Source organism: Lepidochelys kempii, chromosome 9 (assembly GCF_965140285.1).
Source record: "Lepidochelys kempii isolate rLepKem1 chromosome 9, rLepKem1.hap1, whole genome shotgun sequence".
Lineage (NCBI taxonomy): Eukaryota > Metazoa > Chordata > Testudines > Cheloniidae > Lepidochelys > Lepidochelys kempii.
In genome coordinates, this window is record NC_136388.1 from 18,455,151 (window position 1) to 18,477,350 (window position 22,200).

The 22,200-nt window shown below is 38.9% G+C and overlaps 1 protein-coding gene across 1 annotated transcript in view; it reads left to right on the forward strand.

The window, feature by feature from the left end:
* The window catches only part of WDR49 (WD repeat domain 49), a 76,583-nt gene that overhangs the window by 46,100 nt on the left and 8,283 nt on the right, over window positions 1-22,200 (forward strand). Inside the window, exons 10-18 of the mRNA XM_073359476.2 lie at window positions 3,004-3,168; window positions 6,944-7,059; window positions 9,774-9,904; window positions 12,475-12,573; window positions 14,059-14,217; window positions 15,398-15,585; window positions 15,998-16,195; window positions 18,591-18,787; window positions 21,587-21,687. Coding sequence (XP_073215577.2) covers window positions 3,004-3,168; window positions 6,944-7,059; window positions 9,774-9,904; window positions 12,475-12,573; window positions 14,059-14,217; window positions 15,398-15,585; window positions 15,998-16,195; window positions 18,591-18,787; window positions 21,587-21,687 — 1,354 coding nt within the window. The remainder of the gene's footprint in view (window positions 1-3,003; window positions 3,169-6,943; window positions 7,060-9,773; window positions 9,905-12,474; window positions 12,574-14,058; window positions 14,218-15,397; window positions 15,586-15,997; window positions 16,196-18,590; window positions 18,788-21,586; window positions 21,688-22,200) is intronic.

Sequence of the window (22,200 nt, forward strand, 5' to 3'; positions counted from 1 at the left end):
TTTTCCAGGGACTCAGTGTCACAACAACTAACTCCTTTTGTGCATTCAGGTTTTAATCTCTCTGTGTCTCAGTTCCCCATCTGTAAAATGGGGATAATATCACAGCCCCACCTCTCAGGGGTGTTGGAAGGATAAATGTTACAGATTGTGAGATGCCTGGATATTATAATAATGCGGGCCATATAAAGTACCTTAGATAGAGCACAAGATTGGGAAACTTGGGATTCCTCAGTTCTAACCCTAGCCCTGCTATTGCCTGGCTCTGTAATCTTGTCACAGTGCCTTAGTCCTCAAGCAGTTTCTACTGAACTCCTTAAACTCAATAGGTCTAACAACACTCACGGATGCATGGTCATACTGATATAGAAATAAACACTTTTTGCCTGAGAATACATCTGAGGCCTGCATTCATGCTATGATTTCATAGTCTTATGTCGTGTATTATTTTAACACCTATATCCAGAGAAGTAGCCAAAAAAGTTGAGTGTGCTTAGTAATTACTAGCATATCTAGCAAAACCTGTCAGTTCTGTTATTGGTAGCTCAATACATGACATTTCCCTGAGATCAAGATCAAGTGGCCGGCCTGTGCATCAGTATTTGGCTAGGTATTTATAGTCTGCTAATTACTTAAAATAAATAAAATTAATTGGAGACGGACTAAACCCAAAGCCTTTAGTCCAAAGCACCTTGTGCTTTTGGAAGAGCTAGGAAATGGGGGCATCAAATTCAAATCACTGGATTTAAACCCATCTATACCGTTCTGGTTCTGGTTCTTAAACTGGCCGGCCCTGCTTGAAGGTTCTGATTGACCATTGCTGTGAGAAATTGAATGTAGTCATTATCCCAAGATTGAGATGAAACTCTTCTGAGATCAAGTGATCCTGTTAGTTTTCTCTAATTTGGGGATGAAATCTCACAAGAACATCTCATGAGAGTGTGACCTCTGATCCCTGGCCTTGATTCTGACTTGAACTGTGACTGCTGAACACTCACTCATCCAGAGTCTCACTTCCTCTGGCCATCTCTAATATTAATATAACATTTTCAGCTTCTTTGGTGTCCGTCATCAAATAATCTCAGTGCACTAAGTAGGCCTCATCAGGTAAGTAGGTATTATTAACTTCATCCTACAGATGGGGAAAACTGAAGCACAGAAGTTGCAGGACTCCCCCAAAATCATACAGTAAAGCAGAGGCAGTCAGCAACAGAATTTACATTTCTTGACTTCCACTCCTATGTCTTAATGGCTAGACAATGCTGTCTTGTCTCACACTCCTTATTTAAATTATCTAGGACTCCTTAGATAATAGAGTGAGAGTTTAGAATAACAAAGGCAAATTGCGGAACTTGTATTCAAAACAGACTTGGTTATAATTAGAGTTCAATTTGGGTCTCCTTTGGATGGTGCTTTTAAGAACATGAGCAACATATCTAATTTAACACAATAAATTTGCAGTATTTTGCTTCTCAACAAGAAAGCCTCATTTAATTACTAAAATTTGAAGGGAAGCGACCTTATTTCAGTGGATTTATAGTCTTTTTTTTTTTTATTAAACAATTAAGGGAGTCCTTTATTTATTTATTTTGCCAGGAACTAATAAAAAAACCCTGTCATTGGAATAATTCCGTAATGGTATCAGGTCAAAGAACATGAGTTGTGCAGAAGCTGTACTTCATTGTGTTTGTGGTCAGAGGTATTATGAATGAAGATAAGTGGTTGATATAAAATTTCCACAGGTGCTGACAGGTATGGCATTGGGCACATGACTTTGAACTTCTTGAAATGTGAATCATCATGAAAGAAATTTGATTTTTGTTAAGATTGCTGAGAACTCTTTGATTAGCATTTTCTGGGGGAGGAATTGGATTCCTTCCTGGAAGAAATAGCCAACTATCTTTTTGAGCACCTGATTTTAACTAGGAGGAAAAGTGTTTTGAAAAGAGTGAAGAACAACTAAATCTCAGCAATTATTGTGTATTAACTTACATGGGCAAGGTGTTTAAATAACAGCATGTGTATAGTTAGTGGGTGCCATTTAAAAATTCACCACTTGCCAACAGTTGCCATGCTTGACTGAGATATCACTGTTATTTCTTATTGTAAGAATAGGACTAGAATAGTGATACCAGTGTGGGGACTGTTGATGAAACTTAACCTCTTTAATGATGAGCATCAAAGGCAAAAAAAAAAAAAAAAGTAAATCCCAGAATGCTTTTTTTCAGGCAAAACTCCCATTGACTTCAGTGGGAATCTTGCTTGAATTAGGACTGAGGTGAGGACTGAAGATTTCACCCAGCAGTAAGTATATAGCAAATGGAAGTAAGAGTGAGTGCATCTCTTTTGAGCAATTTAACACACCACACGCCAAAAAAGAAATAACCATAATCTGTTCAAATGGACTTTTTCCTAATTTATGTCTGCTCTCACTACTGAATTCTAAATTGAGGCTAATATATGCTGAGAGCTTCCCTAAACTATTTCCCCTTCCAGAGATGTTGTTTTAAAGATCCATTACTTGGTGGATCGGTTCTCTGAAATAAGCAGGGAAGATTTATCTGACCACTTAGCACAAAGCATTCAGTTGAGCATGCCTGCAAGATTCCAAGCTGAAGGGCTGTGGACGTGTTTCATCCCTGCTGAGAACATTTCTAGTTCCCGCATGTAACTTGGGATATTGTCTCTTGAGGGAGCTGATCACCCTGTCTTCCGTGCTGAAGGATAATAGGGAGTAAATCATTGCTCTTTGGCTAATTGGAACTAGCTGTGGATGCAGGTTTTACAAGGAACAGACCTGCCCATAAACTTTGATTGTGGGGAATGATAAAGCTTGTAATGAGATGAAAGGGAAAAGATGGGGAAAATCAATGCAAAAATTATCTGATTTGCATTTCAGATGTTGCTAATTATATAAGTGCAGTGCACATATGTATGAGGTTATTGTTTTATATATGTATAAAGATTGTAAATTCCATCTCAATTTCTGCTCCCCCCCCCCCCCAGGTAATCAGCTCAGATACAGGATCTACCATTACCTTCTGGCTGATAGACACTGGGCAGAAAATCAAACAGTTTACTGGTTGCCATGGCAATGCTGAGATCAGCACTATGACGCTGGATGCAACTGAGACAAGGCTCTTAACTGGAAGCACAGATGGAACAGTAAAGGTGTGAGGGGAAAACATTTCAAACTATTTGCTTCCATTGCAGTCTTTTCCACATAGATATAATGTGCCAAAATACTCAGCTACTAAACAATGGCTGCTTTTTCCATTGGCCTTGTTAAAGAGGAGATGGGATGAACTCGGCATGTAGAGGTTGAAATCCTAACACTGTTGGGAAAACGCAGTTAAATTTAATTGCTTGTCTAACACTTTGGAGACACACAGTGCTTTACAGAACACTTCCTTCTTTGTTACCTCCCTTCCTTCCTTCCAAGTAGTTTCCTTACAATCCATGACTCTGTACAGCACATGGCCCTTATTGCCTTAATCACCAGACAATCATTTCCTTTGCTTTTCTTGGAACACTCACTTGTCATTACACAAGGGCATATTATCATGGTAGCCAATGCATGACTGTAAAACAACTATTTTGAAATGGTGACTAGGTTAGTTAAAACACCAGCCTTTTACCCCTGGACACATTAATTCAAATTTTAGTTTATTGAAAGTTAAAATGAATTTTAAATCTTCTTAATCATCTCAGTGAGAATTTGACCATATCAAAAACCACCATAAAATTTAATAACTTGTACTTTAGTTTCTACTAAAGAAAGATTCTTGTGTTTAATACCAAGGGTGTATGCTGTTAAGATCAAGATATAGATGTATTGACAGAACACTGCCCAACATTATGACAGGTTTTAAGTCAGTGCTGTTAGTCTTTCACTTTAATGTACACTAAATTCATACCATTTAAAAAACTTAATAGGTTTGCCAGACAGATTTCTAGCTCTTCCTATTTCATTGGCCGAAGTTGCTGAAAATCATCAACCTGAGAGACCATTTCCCCAGATTCGGCTAATTTTGACATAACTAGTCAGACTTAAGCTATTTATTATATTACGTTAGCTCCTAGAGGTCTCAACTAGACTGGGGCCTTGTTGTGCTAGGCACTGTACAAACACATAATATGAAAGGACCCTGCTCTGGACAGCTTACAGTCTAAACAGAGCAGACAAAGGGTGGGAGGGAAAACAGAAAAGTGACCTAACAAAGATAGCACAGAAGTTCAGTGGGAGAGCTGGCAATAGAATTCAGGTCTCCTGAGTCCCAGGGCAGTGCCCTATCCTCTGTGCCATGGTGTCTGTCAATTTTCTTGCTTATTAACTTGTGCCTGTGGTAGAGATGGGCCTGAGTCATAAAGTTCAGATCCAAATCCAATGTTTGGATTTCTGTCCCATTATAGAGATAAGACAAAGCCACAAATTCTGGACCAAATGCTGCCAAAATCTGGCAGTTGGGGAGAGTGGTGTGGAACTTGTATCTATTATTCCAGTTTTTGCCCATCTCTGGTACCATTCAAGGTATTTTTGGCAGTTGAGCATCTCCCAGAAAGGTAACCTTTCTGGATAACAAGACAAAATGTACTGTATTGCTTCGTCTCGTTACTTCCTTGACTGCCCAGGTTCTAATATGGGAAGATCAAGCTAAAGTTTATAAACACATTCTTAAACACCAGAGTCTGCACTGAAATTTGGGATTGTGCTGAATTATACTGTTGGCCTTGGCTGAGTAGAAGTGGCCTGCCTTAAATGCTGCCCAAGGAGCACTCTGCTATTTCCAAGCAGTGGAAATCCTAAGGACAAAACATTCAGTACCTAGGAGGTGGGAGGGAAAAGTGATGGATTCAATTCATGACAAAATACCCATCCTAAGGGCTTGTCTGAATACAAATGCTGTACCGTATTAAGTATACTAGTATAGTTAAAACAACACAACCAGCCCAGTGTGTGTGTGGGTAATACACAGCATAAAGGTGGTTTATACCAGTATAGTTTATTCTAATATGGGAAACAGAATAAGCTATACCCGTACAAGGCACCTTTATACCAGTATAATTGTGTCCCCACTTGTTGTACCAGTATAACTATTTCAGTAAAAAAACCCACATTCTAAACTGTGTGTAGCTCAGGCCTTAGTCAAAGAACAAACTGAAGAAAATCCACAATTAGGATGTAGACAGAGTCTTGAGCTAGTGTCAGGAAGCACAGGGTAAGTCTGTCCAGCAGTAATACTACAGGATGACAATGTCTTATTTCAGTTTTTCATACTGTCAGTACAATTTGAAAAGGAAGCTTCCCAAACCTCATTCTTATGAAAAAATTACTTCAATGCCTTTGCAACGGACTCCTATGAATATAAAACACACATCTATGTAAGAATATGGAATACCAACATTGAAATGAATGTATTGTGTTTAAATGGCAAATACATTTTATTTCAAATTCCTACATACATACATTATTGCTGTATCCAATAGATTTATATGTAAAATGAGATGTTTGAGCAATGTTTTCCCAAACCATGTGTCTTTTTAAATGTTATTTTAATTTACAGGAGCCCATGAATGGTAAATTAATTAATAATAAGCTGAGCACATACCTGGGGGAGTGGCAAATACAGAGCTTATTGGCTTGTGTATAGGATGACTATAAATTGGTGAACACATGAGTGAATTATGGAGGTCAACTCGAATGAGTGCCAGAAAGCCCTTAACACCACTCCAGAAAATCTATTAGAAATGAGAACTACTTGTCTCCCTTCACCTGTAAAGATGATTCCTCACTACTGTGAGTCCAACTGAGCAAATGTCAGTTTGACAGGAAAAGTAGAACTCATGGTCTAGTGCTTAAGATATTGGACTTGAGAAATCTTCATTTAATTCCTTGGGCAAGTTACTCAATGACTCTGTGCCTCAGTTTCCCAGTTGGAAACTCTCTTGCCCTTTGTCTCGTCTATGTAAGCTCTTTGACTCTATGTTTGTACAGCACCTAGCACAATGGGGCCTTGATTTCAGGTAGGATCTCTAAGTACTAGTGTAATATAAATAAAATTAATTTTTCAATGGTTTAAAATGTATCCAAAATAGCTTTTCTCTAAATGAGACTGTCATGATTTTATAAGGCTCAGTCTTGCAACTGGCTACATTTAAAAGGTCAGACCTTCAAAATATCACTGGTCCAAGACACAAACATGTCAATTCAAGATCTTGGACCAGCATAACTTTTTTTTTTTTTTTTTTTTTACGAATTCTTCACGGTGGAGTAGGGAAAAGTCTTTTATGGCAGGTAAATGATTCTTATTTCTAAGAAGAAGCTGTCACAAAGATGTTCAAATTGTTGGCATATTAGTAGAGTCCCAGGAAAGATTGCTTAGCGGTGAACAGGTGAGGCAGTCAAAGGTGCAAAATAAATGCGCTTTTGCATATGGTTTCAAGGGGTTCCATGGATAAAGAAGCTGTCACATGTAGGTCATCTCAGTGTGTGTTTGTGTGTGTGTGTGTGTGGGGGGGGGGATAGGGCAGGCACAGAATGGAGTATCAGACTTGGATTTCAGTCCTGGCTCTGCCACTTCATTCTATTCCTGACCTGCTGTTTGTGGTTGGACAAGTCATTTCATCTCTGTCTCTCAGTTTCTCCATCTGTAGAGGGGGGTAATATTTGCTTCCTTTTTCCAGTATCTTGATATCTATAGATGAAAAGTGCTATACAAAAGCTATGGAGAAGCATTATTATTATTTGCTTACTATTCAATCCTATGAGCCTGATTCTGATGAAGACTGAATTGTCTTCAATGCAGTCACCTCTGATTTACATCAAGGTATGAGGCAAATCCAATCCAATAGATTTATTTCTTCCTTGATCCTTAAATTACAAGATGATTGTCTGCTTTGCCTATGCTGAGAGGTTATGGATAACTTATTTATTTTTTAATTGAAGATTTGGGATTTCAATGGACACTGTCACCATAAACTCAGTGTTGGAAGAGACCGAGCAGTTGATATCTCCCAGATCATGGTACTAAAGAGGACTATATTAGTTACAGGCTGGGACAGGTACTGTATGCATTATTCAAAAATGCTGGAAGAAATACATTCTTAAAATGTATTCTTTGACTCAGTTTCTGGAGATAAAATCTATCTTTTAAAAGTCTAATTTTTTTCCAAGCACAGTAACTCACTGAGTAGTTGGCAACTCAGTTCAGGAAAAGATTTAGATCTGGCTGCACATCAGTGGAGAAAAAGTGTGTTGCTTAAAAGATACAGCACAGCTAGGGAAATTGCTTGCTTTTTCTTGCAAACTAGGGCCCCAATCCTGCAATGGCATTGCAATGATGGATCCCTAGAAGCCAAGCTGAATCCCATTTGGAATCTAAATTCTGTCCACTTTGAGACCATTGTAAAATTAGTGCCTAAAGCATGGAATTACCACAGGTTTAGCCTTGCTTGGCCTTATGAAGTATTATTCCCCTTGCTTTTTGCTAGTGGAAAAATCTTCTTTAATGTTGCTTGAGCTTCTGGAGGAATAAAAAAATAAAATAAAAGATACTTCTCTTTTCTGCGTCCAGACAGTATACGGATGCTAGGATAAATTATAGCAGGACATAATTTGAAAACATTGTGTCCATAAATTAGAAAACTCAGAGAATACAGATGCTACTGTACCTAAGGAAGTAATTTATAGATCAGTTGTTCACTGTAGAATTATGCTAATAGGTTGGGAATAGGATGGGATAAATTGCTTTTGTGTCTTTTCATCCCCTTTGAAACTCAGAGAACCAAATATATATTTTTCTGACTTTTAACAGCTATAGAATCAGAAGGAAAATCCCCACTAATGACCATGAACATGTCATAGACAGAAGTAATGTTCTGAAAAAAAGGAGAAAAAGTGTCTTTTAATATCAAGACTGCTCATTGCACGTGTTCTGAGGCTCAGTCCTGAAACATAAATTTACCTTATAAAGACAGCTGCTGCTTACACATACTAGCAAAGCAATCATTGCTCATTGGTGACTCAAATCCACTTCATTACTCTGAATCGCAGTGATATTCATAGCGAACCACAGAGAAGTAAATGAGTAAATGATTTGGACCATGCTCATCTCCTCCTGCCTGCTTCAAAGAACTCTGCATGGGTGCAGCTTTGTCCCCAGGGAAACCTCATTGGTTTTCATTAAGCTCTGTGTGAGTGCAGGGGTCTACCTGTGTGGAACCTTTTGGAGTGGGACTGCAGGTGGTGAAAATGATGTTGTGGTGTGAATCTTATGCGATTGTCCCATAGGTGGTATGATGTTTTACTAAATTTATCTTAAGCTACAGCCAACCAGTCAAGAGAAACTGACACCATCAAAAACTTTTTTACCCTAGAAGTCATAACCCCAGTACAGTTCTCTGTCACAAACCTTCATCTTCATAACAGTGGGTCAGATGCCTGATCTGTGAATCTAAGTGAAATGGATTTAGTGGAGGCCTTCTAGGAGAAGGAGAAGAAGAAATAACAGTCTCTAATTCAAAGCCAACACATGCCATTAAGAAGAGTTTCAGAGTAGCAGCCATGTTAGTCTATATCCATAAAAAGAAAAGGAGTACTTGTGGCACCTTAGAGACTAACAAATTTATTAGAGCATAAGCTTTCGTGAGCTACAGCTCACTTCATCAGATGCATATAGTGGAAAATATGGTGGGGAGATTTTAAATACACAGAGAACATGAAACAATGGGTGTTACCATACAGACTGTAACAAGAGTGATCAGGAAAGGTGAGCTATTACCAGGAGGAGAGCGGGAGCTGGGGGGGGAATTTTGTAGTGATAATCAAGGTGGGCCATTTCCAGCACGTTACAAGAACAGTAGGAGAGGAAATAAACAAGGGGGAATAGTTTTACTTTGTGTAATGACACATCCACTCCCAGTCTTTATTCAAGCCTAAGTTAATTGTATCCAGTTTGCAAATTAATCAATCCAGTCAGCAGTCTCTCACTGGAGTCTGTTTTTGAAGTTATTTTGTTGAAGAATTGCCACTTTTAGGTCTGTAAATCAAGTGACCAGAGAGATTGAAGTGTTCTCCGACTGGTTTTTGAATGTTATAATTCTTGACGTCTGATTTGTGTCCATTTATTCTTTTACGTAGAGACTGTCCGGTTTGGCCAATGTACATGGCAGAGGGGCATTGCTGGCACATGATGGCATATATCACATTGATAGATGTGCAGGTGAACGAGCCTCTGATAGTGTGGCTGATGTGATTAGGCCCTATGATGGTGTCCCCTGAATAGATATGTGGACACAGTTGGCAATGGGCTGTGAAGCAAATACTCACCAGCAGCCACACACCACACAACAAAACCACTACCCCAAGAACCTATCCTTGCAAGAAAGCCAGTTTCATCATGTCTCAGCTCTGGTTAGAGTATATATATATATACGAGTTATATGTTAGTATATATATATATATATAGAGAGAGAGAGTATATATATATAGAGTATATATATATACTAACACTGCAGGGAACAGTATGTGTGATGATGGGGACAGATTCAGCATTTTGTTTTGGCAGAGCGATAGAACAATAGCTGCTAAAAGTATAGTGTTTGGATTGTAACTCAGAATTTCAGTGGTAAAGGAAAGCAAAAGGACAGAGCTTTTAAATTTTTCCACTCAAGATTATATGATCATATTAAAAAGATACCAATGACATTTTTTGGAGTGGTCAGATAGGATTAGTTCACTTATGCTTTTTTTTTTGTTTGCATGTCTCTTTTATTAGAATAATTACTGTCTTCCGACTGAGCAACTTGACTCAGTTTTTTGTTCTGCCTGCAGAATGGAAAGGAGGAGTGCAGCATCAAGATGACATCCTATGTGCTGCGTTTTTACCTCCACATACTCTAGTTACAGGTAGCCTAATATTTATTGCCTAATATATCATCCAGGAATTGGGATTTGGGGACATTATTATTATGCAAGGCTGACTCTGTTACTGCATGGGCTGGCATAGCTAATGTGCTGCTGGCTGAGGTACATAACTTACAAGATATGAACAAATTAGAACTTCTTAAAGAGACAGAAAAAGCACACTTTTGGTTCTCTTCTGTTTTATTCCAATGAATTTCAATTTGTTTCATGGGGTTACATCAGCCTCTCACTGGAGAAAATGACAGGGAAGTCCGCCCCATATTTTTCATATCCGAACAGAATGATTAAACCTGGATATTTTTCATGTACCAAAGCATGAAGACATTTATAATAGGAGGCCCATTATCCTGGATTCAACAGGAATTCTATGGAGGTGGTGATTGGAGTTATTAAGACTTAATAGGAAAAGATTGAGAATAAATGGTTCAGTTTACCAAAAATTACACACACTAAAACGTTGTGGGTTGTTTTTTTTTTTTTGAGAGGGCACAGTTATATTAATTTATTTAAATATGGTGGCATATAGACTTATTCTTCACTTGAATTCAGTGGAAATTTAATCAATTGTACTTTGCTGGCTTAGTCCATATGACTGTCTCCCTCTAGTGACTAGCCTCAGTAACAGCCTGCTACTTACAAACAGCTAAAACAGTTATTCCTCAACTCAAGTGGCTGGGCCTTATGCTGAATATCCCTTGTTTGATTGTTGCTAATAGTCATGGTTATTGCCCGAGGACTGAGTGTGGGATGTAGGGTTTGGTTCCTCTTTAATCTGGTGCTTGTGAATAGATATTCCTGGCGGCTGAAGACCTGTCCCCTAGCAAGAGCACTGTCTGAGATGGCTAAAAAGTGTAAGCTTTGTGATATGGATTTCTTACTAGAGTACAATTTGAGGCCACAAGCCACTAAATAATCCTCAGATAGTAAAAATGCTTATTGCTACTAGATATAAACCAGAACCTCAAGGTCTGGGGGAAGATGGTTTTATGCAAAGAGTTGAGAAAAGGCTCTGAATCAAATTTCTGGGTCCAACCCAATAGTTTGATTATCAGTTAGATAAAAAACTGGGAGATATTTATTTTTATTTTTGTTTATTTATTTAGTTAGTTTGCATGTGGCAGAAATCTTGTAAGAGCAGCTAATCGTGTGATATTTAAGCCTAGGGTGCCTGACATATAATATCAGCTCTCAAGATTTTGGCATCTTCCAGTCTCATACTGAATCCTAGCTCTAGTCTGGCTTTGAACCAGCACCCAAACCCTAGAGGCTAAAGCTAATTCAAACATCTCCTCCATGGCCCATCTTTAATTAATGAACAAAGGAAGTCATACGAGTGGACTGGAGATGAAAGGCTTCCAATTTGGTACCTAAGAGCAAATGCCATAGTCAGTGAGCTACTCGGAGGTGATCGGAAAGTGCTGTGTCTCCATTCTTACACAAATACATGGACAAAAAGGAAGGCTTTTTTCTTTAAATTAGGTAATACTATATATTAGTTATTTTGCTTTATTTACCCCCCAAAGCTTTATTCTTCCACTGGAGAAGGGGGATTAAGAATGTTCTCTATATTAAATTTTAATAAGTAGCCCTCTCCAATCTCACTAAGAACTGCTTGAGATAAGCATTATAATGGGCTTGATTCTGATCTCACTTAAGCAATGTCTACACTTGGAGCTAGTGATGTCATTCCCAGCCAAGTAGACAAACTCGCGCTAGCTTTCAATAACCTAGCGAGCTAAAAATAGTAGTGTAGCGCTGGTACATGCTCTCTATGGCGAGCCCATGCCACTGCCCATGTTACTGTGGCTACGCGACTATTTTTAGTGCACTAACTCGATGAGAAGTTAGCTCAGCTCCAGATGTAGATGTAGCTGTACAATGATCTCGTACAGATGTATCTCCGGTGGCTACTTGTGAATTACTCCAGTGGAAGTGAGAATAGCATCAGGTCCAATGTATGGTAAACAGCTTAGTTTGTCAAATCAGGGCAAGTCTGACCTTATATTTTGTTAAACTGAAAGCAAGAATTAGAACTTCAGCCATCATCCTCATTCCGTCCTGCTGATGGCAGGTATATTCCAGCCATTAGTTGCTGAATGTACCCAAAATCACAGGGCTCCAGAGAGTCATTTGTGCTGCTTATGTCTAAGGGTAGTTTTGGCTGAGGGGTCTGAGATCTGTTACTTTTTGTTTTGTGAACTGGTAGATTTTCAAAGCATTGTAAGGGATTTGGACACGTTACAACTAATGGAAGATACGCATCTGAATCCACTAGACTGCTTAGAAAATCTCTGTCAATTTCTCCAGGGTCTGCTTTTCTATGAAACCAGAGAAATGTCCCCTTTACAGCAATCTTTGTAGGAGAGGATTAAACATTGAAAGGTTACAGACACATAGAAATACAAGCACTGCTAATCCTTTTAATCCATGCGACCTATCATGTAAAAAGTGAAAATATTGCTGTGTTGGCAATAAAATAATTCTAGCTGCCTGAAAGATCAAGGTTGGCTAGTGACTGTAACAATGTTTTGTCTTTTCTTTGCCCAATGCAGGGAGCTATGGTGGTGAAATTGTTGTCTGGAATAATAATACAGAAAATGCTTACCTTAAAATGTACCTGGATCCCCAAAAATCTCTGAAATCCAAATCAGGTGAATGAGCATCTTATTCAAGCAGCACTGCTTCCAGGCTCTAGACAAAACATACATACTGTTTGCCTTATGCATATAATATTAAGTGTGCCACTAAATTACTGATAATTGAGAGGAGATTAGGGGGATTATTTATATCTTTGTCTTGTCAGAGTGACAGAAAGCAGCCTTGAGGTTATACTTGCTTTATACCCTTTAGTTTATTCCCTATACGTCTCAAGGCTATTGCTTCTGTTTATTGTCACAGTTCTACATCAGCATTTTTGTATTACCTTCAGCAGGGAGCATTCCCTTAATTTTTGCCTTGTTCAGTGTTGGGTAATAAATAATACCAACTGAACCTTGCAGAGGCTGCTACCCCTGAGGCTACCCAGAACCTGAAAACTTCACTGGGTTGATAGTCTGCACAGACTAGCAGCATAACATATATTAAGCACCATGCCAGTTGGAAATCTATAATTATTCCCCACTGTAATCTGTAGTACATTTTATGGTAGCGCACATCTAGTATAAAGAAAATGGCTTGGAAAAAACCTTCTATGGTTCTTATTTAAACTTCCTTAGGTTTCTTCCAAGTTTTGTGGGGGAATAAATACTGAAATATATATATCATGTCTTGAAATTCATTTCTTACTTGCACATACTGTACTCAGCAGGGCCATAGGAAAGGACTATCTGGTGTACTGCCACTTTATAATGAGCAAGACACTTCAGAGTGAGAATGCTTAAAAATTGTGAATACAGTAGATATGGCAAAGGAACCATATGAGCTTTCTGATCTTTAAAGGGTCTAAACCCCAGAGGAGCAGATCTTAAACTGATGTAAATTGGCATAACTGCATTGAACCACACTGACTTTAATCAGCTGAAGATCTGGTCCAGGCAGTGCAGATCAAATTACAGCTAAGTGACTCTTAATGGTCCTGCTGTTCAGTAAACATTCCGCAGAGATCATGGGTCAGATGTTCAGACAGTGTAAATTGGCACTTCTGCACTGACATGAATAGAGCTATGTCATTTTATACCCTCTGAGGATCTGGCCCCCCATAACTGGGGAAAACTTCTCTTCAAATAGGTATTTCTTCATAATACAAATTATGTATGCAACTCATTGATCCAGCTGCTGGCAATAGAAAATGAGCTAGTTAATATATTTTGTGCTCATTAAACAGGAGACTGGAAATCTCATAGAGCCAGAATCCACCATTTTTACTGCTGAGGAAAAACCTTATTCTGTGAATAGTGCTATTGAAATCCAAAGGGCAACTTGCAGGGTGAGATACTGCTCACCAAGAGTAAGGGTGGCAGAATTTGGCTCACATAAATAGTTTCAATAGTATGAACATCCAAAAGATTTCATTTGCATATGTAAAGTAACAGATAAAAAAAAAAACTTGGAAAAAATCAGATGCCAAGTGTTTTTGACATGTCTACTTATACACATAAAATCCTTTTATTGACTATCATAGGGAATGTCTCTTACAGATACTCTGTTACTACAACAGCAACTTAGTTCTGCTCGAAGAATGTCCTCTAGAAGACATACAATGTCTGTAGCTGACTTCTATGACACTGACACTGAGTGCAACAATGCTATTACTAAGCTTTTATTCCTAGAAGCTAGAAAGAATATTTCAGTGACAGGTACTGTAAAGTAATTTCTACACAGTAGAATGGTGGCTCTTCTTACTTTGCCCAAACTGAACATCAGTACTTGGAAAAGCTCATTATTAATGGTGATAATTGATTATTGCTTTCACAGTTTCCTTTCCTTCTTGCCCCTCAATAAAGACCTTACAATACTTCTCCTATAGCATGTTAGAATATTTTTCAAACAATGTTCTTTTGTTTTGCATTCATTCTCATTGTCGTCTGAATTGATTTGCCCAGAACTCATATTGACAGTAAATTTAAATAATCCAGCGGAACTGGTCTGTATCTGAAGCCTGGCTACATACAGACATCCAAACTGTGTATTGGATTATACCCCCTGCAGTTCCAATTAAGTCAATGAGCTTGCACAGGATGCAAGTCATGGCAGAATTTGGTTTCGTACTGGTATATGCAACTCTGCCTTTAAGAACGTAAATTATAACTTCTGCTGCTTTAATCAGACATTTTCTGAGTCAACATCATGTATTTGACAGGTTTCAGAGTAACAGCCATGTTAGTCTGTATTCGCAAAAAGAAAAGGAGTACTTGTGGCACCTTAGAGACTAACCCATTTATTTGAGCATAAGCTTTCGTGAGCTACAGCTCACAATGTCTTCTGCAGTTTCCACAGTATGCATCCGATGAAGTGAGCTGTAGCTCACGAAAGCTTATGCTCAAATAAATTGGTTAGTCTCTAAGGTGCCACAAGTACTCCTTTTCTTATCATGTATTTGCAAAGCATATTGGAAAACGTCTGCAGATTTATCTGCAACTATTAAGAAATCTGTTATTAAAGGCTCTATTTAGGGTTTTTTTTCTGTATCTATAAAATAAATTGATTGACCAGGTTTCCTTTCACTCCCATAAAGAGAACCAATTACATAAAGATTACAGTGTATCACAATATTCATGAAAAGGTTAACAACAGGTCCCCAAAGAGTGTTTTTAGTACTAGACTTTGTTTTGTTGTATTGCTCTGAACTACATACCTCAAATATCTATTGAGTAAAACATATTTCATGTGACTGGAGTTTACTGTGCCAAGGTGCTCTGCACAATATTGAAACAGTGACAAAAATAGAAATATGGGTTCCTGCATAACAGAGAATTGCTTATAATAATAAATGCTGATGATTCTTTCTGCTTATTCAGCCACATTTCTGTGTTTTAGGTGGAGCAAATTTAGTGTCATGTGGAGGTGCTGGCTATGTTAGGTTTTGGAATACCTTGAAAAGCCAGCTTATGGCAGAGTTTGAAGCACACAGTGGAGCTGGATCCATTATCATGACCATTGATAAAATGAGTCAATACCTCATTACTGGTGATCTAGCTGGATGGGTGAAAATTTGGAATATACAGGTACAAGGAAAGTATTTGATTCTCTCTTTGTATTTCTCATGTTCCCAGTTTGTTGTGATACATGCAAATAAGTTGGGTTTTACCTATTTTCTAACAAAGTAAAAAGATTGACCAACATTTTCAAACTTGGGGCCTAAGTACCCATTGAAGTCAGTGGGAGTCTTTCCATTGATTTCAGTGGGTGCTGGATCAGACCCTGGGGCACCTAATACAAAGCCTGACTGTCAAAAGTATCTCATTTTTCTTTAAAACACAGGGGAAAGAAAATCTTAGAGTTTTGCCCCCATCCTTCCTTCAAGGGCAGGGTTTGCTCCTCCATCTATCTCACACAGCAAGCTATGGAGCTTGCTCAGAAGATCTCCAGGTCCAAAATACACCTTTCCTCAGATAACTGCCATTTCCTTTTCACCAGGACTACTGCCTTGGTTCCAGTGAGAACAAGGTAACCCAGCCACCTCGCCTGATAAGATCATTTCAGCCACACAATGACTGTGTTACTTATCTGGAGATCTGTGTGCGAAGCAGTTGCCTGCTCATCCTCTCCTCCTCTTCAGACTGCAGTATTGTTCTTAGTGATGTGTGTGGTACAACAATTGGAATATTTGGCCAGGTAGAAACACTTCTCTTAGCAACTCTTATGGGTAGCGCTGGCTGACAGAGAACATTTCACTTCCAGAGACATGACTTTTTAATTAACTGCTTCACTGCTGGTCCTTCACATCAGCTTCTATACTGCCAGAGCTGTCCTGTGGGGGTCTGCCGTTCCATTTAACCATGTTTGCTCTTCCTGTGCAGGACATAGCAGAAATAGCTTGAACAGATTTTCTCTTTAGATTTTGGCATGTCTACTTGAATTCTTGTCTGGGAAAACAGAATGCAAATGAAAACATACATGTGGCTAGGAAGTCATCCACACTTTTTATTTAAGTTCAGAATGCTTGGTTTCAGTCCCACTCAAGTTTTGGGCAAAGATTGAGTCACTACTGGAGCTGATCTGGAATTTCCTGACAAAATGGTTTTTAGATGGAAAATGATAAAACATTTCATGGAAATGTATCCGTTTTTGACAAAACTTTTATTGGGAAGGTTTCTTAAGTCCAGGGTGGAACTTCTGGCCAAAACAAGCAAGAAAGATACTCTGCTTCTCCCAATAGCTGATTTAGAGCAGGGATTTGAACCTGGGTCTGCACAGCTCGGGGACTGACTTAAACCATAGGCTACTGGCTATTCTAAATTAGGCTTCTCTGAACCTTGCCTCTTGGAGCTGCACAACTTTGTACCAGTGGGCCAAAGAGAAAGTGGTTAGGGAGACCCAGGTTCAAGTCCCTGATCTGTCTGATTTGGAAAACTTTTTTGGTGCAGGAAAATTGTTTACTGTCCAGCTCTAGTCACCACTGACTTTTTCTTACCTACCACTACTCCTGAAGCCATGTTCAGCAGATAATATCTGAATCATGGAGACATGTCTTCTAAGAAGAACAGATGGAACATTGTGAAACCATCATAGCTCTAATAAGGATAAATAATGATTTAATAATATATCACATTTAGTCACTATGAGTGGGGTGAACCTCCCTGCCTAGTGGTAAGAGTCCACCTAGTGATATGGGGTAGGGAAATCTGGGCCCACTCCACCAGATTTCCCACCCAGGGTCCTCTTGAGCACTGTAAAGCAGGAATCTGCTACCTGTGGTCCCATGAACACTCTCCTCTGGGTCCCTTCCTACAGCTCTGCTCCCACCATCATGATGTGTCATGACTGGTGGCTGTCCTTGGCAATCTGGGGGTCTCAGTAGGCTAGGTATTCGTGGCTCTGTTCAGGACACATCCACATGAGGAGGCCTCCATGGTGTAGTCCCTCTGCAGCAGTGAGTGCAGCTCTGCCTCTTTTGCCTGCCACCCTGCTGTGCTGAAGAGACTCCCTTTTGAGTCCCTCTTCCAACTGGAGCCGGGCTGTGGAGGTGGGGCTTTCTGGGCCCAGAATTGTTCCTATGTCCTTAACTCTCCAGTTTGGGGTTTATTCACCTCATCATAGTTGCTCATTCCTTAACTACCTAAAACATTTAAAACATTACAAGCTTCTGCTCAGTATGTTAGTAGAGGTGTTAGGAAAATTTTTGTATCCCTTTGGGGGGAAATTTTGGCTTTTTGAAATTAGTTTTTGTTCCAAATAAGAACAAAGAGTCAAAAGATCAGAAAGTTTTGGGAAATGAAAATGTTTGAAATCAGAAATGCCGAAACAGACAACTGACATTTTTAACAGAAATTATCTGACATGTTGCTATAAGAGTCTTCAATTTTTCTGATCAGCAATGTGAAAAATGTAATCAAAGTATACATTATTCTCTCAAGAAACTAAACTATATTTTCAGTGGAGGTGGAGGGGGGGGTCAGGAATTTGTTGAACTAGCTCAAATGATTAGTTTTTCAAGGCAGGGTCTTGTGTTTGTCTCAGTCTCTGAGTTTATACAGTGCCTAGCACAACGGGACTCTAATCTTGGGTGTAGCCTCTAGGATAGTGGTGGGCAACCTGCAGCCCGTCAGGGTAATCTGCTGGCGGGCCGCCAGACAGTTTGTTTACATTTGCACGGTTGCCCGTAGCTCCCAGTGGCTCCCGGCCCCGGCCATTGGGAACTGCAGGAAGTGGCGTGGGCCACAAGGACGTGCTGGCCACCACTCTCATTGGCCAGGAACGGCAAACCACAGCCACTGGGAGCTGTGGGCAGCTGTGCAAATGTAAACAAACTGGTGGCCCGCCAGCAGATTACCCTGACGGGCCGCAGGTTGCCCACCACTGCTCTATGAGGTACTGTAATGTACATAATATGGATCTGGGTCCAGGGGACCAGTTGCTCACGTAAGCATGCAAGAAAATAATGAAAACCAATAACTGTCTTAAAATTTTGCATCTGGTGATACTTCTATATGAAAGGGGTTTTAAAAAAAAGTAGTAAAATATTTCTAGTTCTGAGCGGCTTTAAAATGCTTTCTGCTCTGCTTATTAGGAAGAGCACTGGCGAATTGAAAATGCTCCTTCCCACCACAAAGGAGAACAAAATCAAGATGAAAATATGGGCCAAAGGGAAGAAAAGGATGACGTTCTAAAGAAAAAAGAAGCCCCTGTTCTTGGAGGAGAGCCATCTCCTAAACCCCCAGAACAAGCTATACTTGGTATGGAAGACAAAGAAGAATCTGTAAACATGTAAGTCATTTATCAAAAGGGGGGTTGCAATGGCAGACTTTGGCATTTAAAAAAAAACACATTTGTTTTCATCCCCAACTGAGACAAAAAAAGTTTATTTTTGTTATGTATGTGTTTACTTATTTATTGTGGAACAGAAATTACAAACAATTTTTGTTTGGAATTTTTGAAATGTTTTATTTCTTCATTTTTGATCAAAATGAAATGTTTCTACATTCCCCAAACTGAAATGTTTCATTGTGGTTTGTTGCCCGATGGAAAATCTTCTTTTTTTTTGGCAAAATTGAAATTTCCCCACAGAAAATGTCAATTTTGCAAAAGTGCATTTTCTGTCAGAAAATCATGTACCCTTTGAAGAGACAGAGCCACAATGTCTCTGCACAGAATTCCTCCTGGAGTGTCCCATTAGGCAGTGCAGGGCCATACCATACCTATGTTATAATACCACCTAGCTCCTTCTGTTCATCAGTAGATCTTAGAATGCTTTATGAAGGGGTTAAGTTTGATTATACTTTCTATTTCCCCCCCATTATATTACTGTTTCATATACTTTATAACTGAGACAGAGAGGTGAACTGTCACAGCAGGCCAGTGGAAGAGCTGGGAGCAGAACTCGGGTGTCCTGAGTCCAAGTCAATGCTCAATTCACTAGGCCATGCTTCTTTCCTATAAATGAGCCCTAGCGTGGTATGTGTTAGTTTGTTAAGCATTTTAAAAACTCTCTGTGATTAGATTACTTCCTGACACATTTTATGCTGCTTTAGTGATATTTTTTAGACTGTACTGTTCCTTCTATCATAACCATAATAAGTATGCAATTCATTACCTCCCATTCCAAGGGTTTATATTTGTTCTTAATGCTCAAGTAGTTACGTCTATATCTCTGAGAAAATACAGTGTACTCCTAAATGTTACATCTTTAATGACTCTTTGTAACATGGACTGTGTCAAGGCATAAGAGCAGTAAAATTAAACTGTACACAAGTCCTTCTTTGGCTTAAAAAAATTCCTGAATGTAATAGCATGAAACATTTACATTAATAAAAGGTTATATTCTTACATGAGATTATTAGAAATGTCACATAATGTCAGCAAAGTATGAGCAAAATGGATTCAAATTAACAGCATTTTTGTGATAGATAAGAATGTTTGTGCAGAGCATAGTGGTACGTCCTTAAAGATTAAAGAGCAAGTGATAAGTATTTATTGTGGTGAGCAGCATTTTTAAATATAATGGATCTCGTTATAATCTTAGAACAATTCCAGTGATTTCAGTGCAGTAGTTCCTGATTTACTCTATGGTAAATGACTTCTGAATCAGGCCCAGTATCCACAAGTTTTAATATTTTAATAGAAAATGAAAAAAAACTGCCAAAAAATAATCCAAGTTGAACCACTGCAATATAACAATGAGCACATACCTTGCTTAAGCATTCTCCAAATGCTCCCCAGCAAAATCTCTGGGCTCAGTAAGATTGCAGTTTCTGCTGTTTTCAGAAACATACTAAATGTGTGCTTAGAGAAGTGCCAGATTTCCCTTCTACCCTGGAGCAGAACAGGTGGTTTAGTAGACTTCTCTTGAGAGAGGAAGCTGATTTTTTTCAGAAGCACCTGAAGACAAAGAGGTGGAATTGTTCCAATTCTAATACCTTTTACAAGCATATGAGAAAGGAGAATGGTGTTTGTGTACTCTAGCAAATATTTCACTAGTATGTAGTCTTGGGAGCAATTACATCTTCAGTCAGGGCCAGATGCATCAGAAGTGGGGCCTCTTAGTGCTTATTGCTAGAACACGTTGATGTGGTTCCAAAGCATTAAAGGTGCAATGACACTCCTTTACAGCATGTTCTCTTTGTAGACCTATAATATCATGAGGCTGTAGCTCGGGTAGTAGGTTAATCATATTTATTATTTCTTAACAGAATGACCGTGAGTCTGGATGGAAAGTAGTGCTGGTCATAAATATTCCAACAAAACATTATTTTCTCAAAATATTCTGATTTGAGAGAATCAAAACGTTTCACAGAGATGGTTCGATTTTTGCCAAAGTTCCAATGAAAACCTGCCTGCCAAGTTTCCTGCTAGCCCATTGGCCCAGTTCCTTGGCAGCTGGGGCTCCAGGCCTACAGTTCTGATAGGCTACAAGGCCCCAGAGCTGGTACTCCACTCTCTTTTTCAGAGAACTTCAAAATATTGGGGTTTTGTTCCAAATTTTAAAAACCTCTGCGAAACAGAATTGCTTTTCTCTGCACAGTTATAGTCACAAGGAAAAGTGCTTACTCGCCAGGAGGATGGCTTGGAGTCTTGGTAAATGGCCTAAAAGTGCTTTCTCTCATGGGATCTTAGTGAAAGAAAACTTCTTTCATTCACTACAAAGAGATTTTTGCAATCATTAGATTCTTTTTTGCTAAACATCCAGCCTCATACTTCAATGATCAGTAAGTCATTTTACACATGAATAATAAAAATGACTATGGGCCCAATCCAAAGCCCACTGAAGTCAATGGAAACCTTCCTATTGATTTCAATAGACTTCTAATCAGACCCTATAAGATTATATGTAGTCATGAAGCATTTGGTTACTGAAACAAAATCCATATGGAGCTATATACATGTACTATATTCTGACAGTCAGTGTATTTGGACCCAGAAAGGTGTGACCCTTTGAATGCATGATAACATATGCCAGGCAAAGGATAAAAATAGAAACTTCAGGAGGAGACAAAATAGATGCCTATCATTTTGTTTTTGCATTTAAATTTTAGCCAAAAAAAAAAAAAGTCACTTGTATCTTTCTAGGATCAGTCCATGGGACAACACGATATTGGGTAAAAAATACAAAATCCAGAAAGGAAAGAAACATAAATTCTTCAATGGGAAGACCATGCAAAACTCCACTGGTAAACAGTCATTTTGACTTCATAACCTCAGTAGTTGTTATCTTGCATATTTGTAAATACAGAATCTTATGGGGTCTTTCCTGGGGAGCAAGCCTGAGCGAACCAATGGTAATGGAGTTTTTCTACTGATAGGGAGTTAATAACGGTTCTGGTCTCTTCCTTGGGCCACCTTACAATAGATGTCTGCACTCAGACACAACCTGCTCTCCTACAAAAAGAATCCAGGTGGAGACAAGAAGTCCAATTTGCAGTGAACTCAATGAACTACATGATTTGTGGGTGGGGGCACATTCATTTCTTACAGGTGCACTTTAGGCATCCCTACTTTCAAATTTGGCCAATGCAGCGTAAAGGAGGTTGGGGCACTATTGATTTGGTTGAGATGTGCTACATAAATATTATATCATTTTATCAAGTGCATTTGTAATTTGCTTCAAATAACTTTGAATTACATCTTTAAGAAATAATTGAAACTCTTTTAGTATCTGGAATTTCACAGGATGGACCCATTCT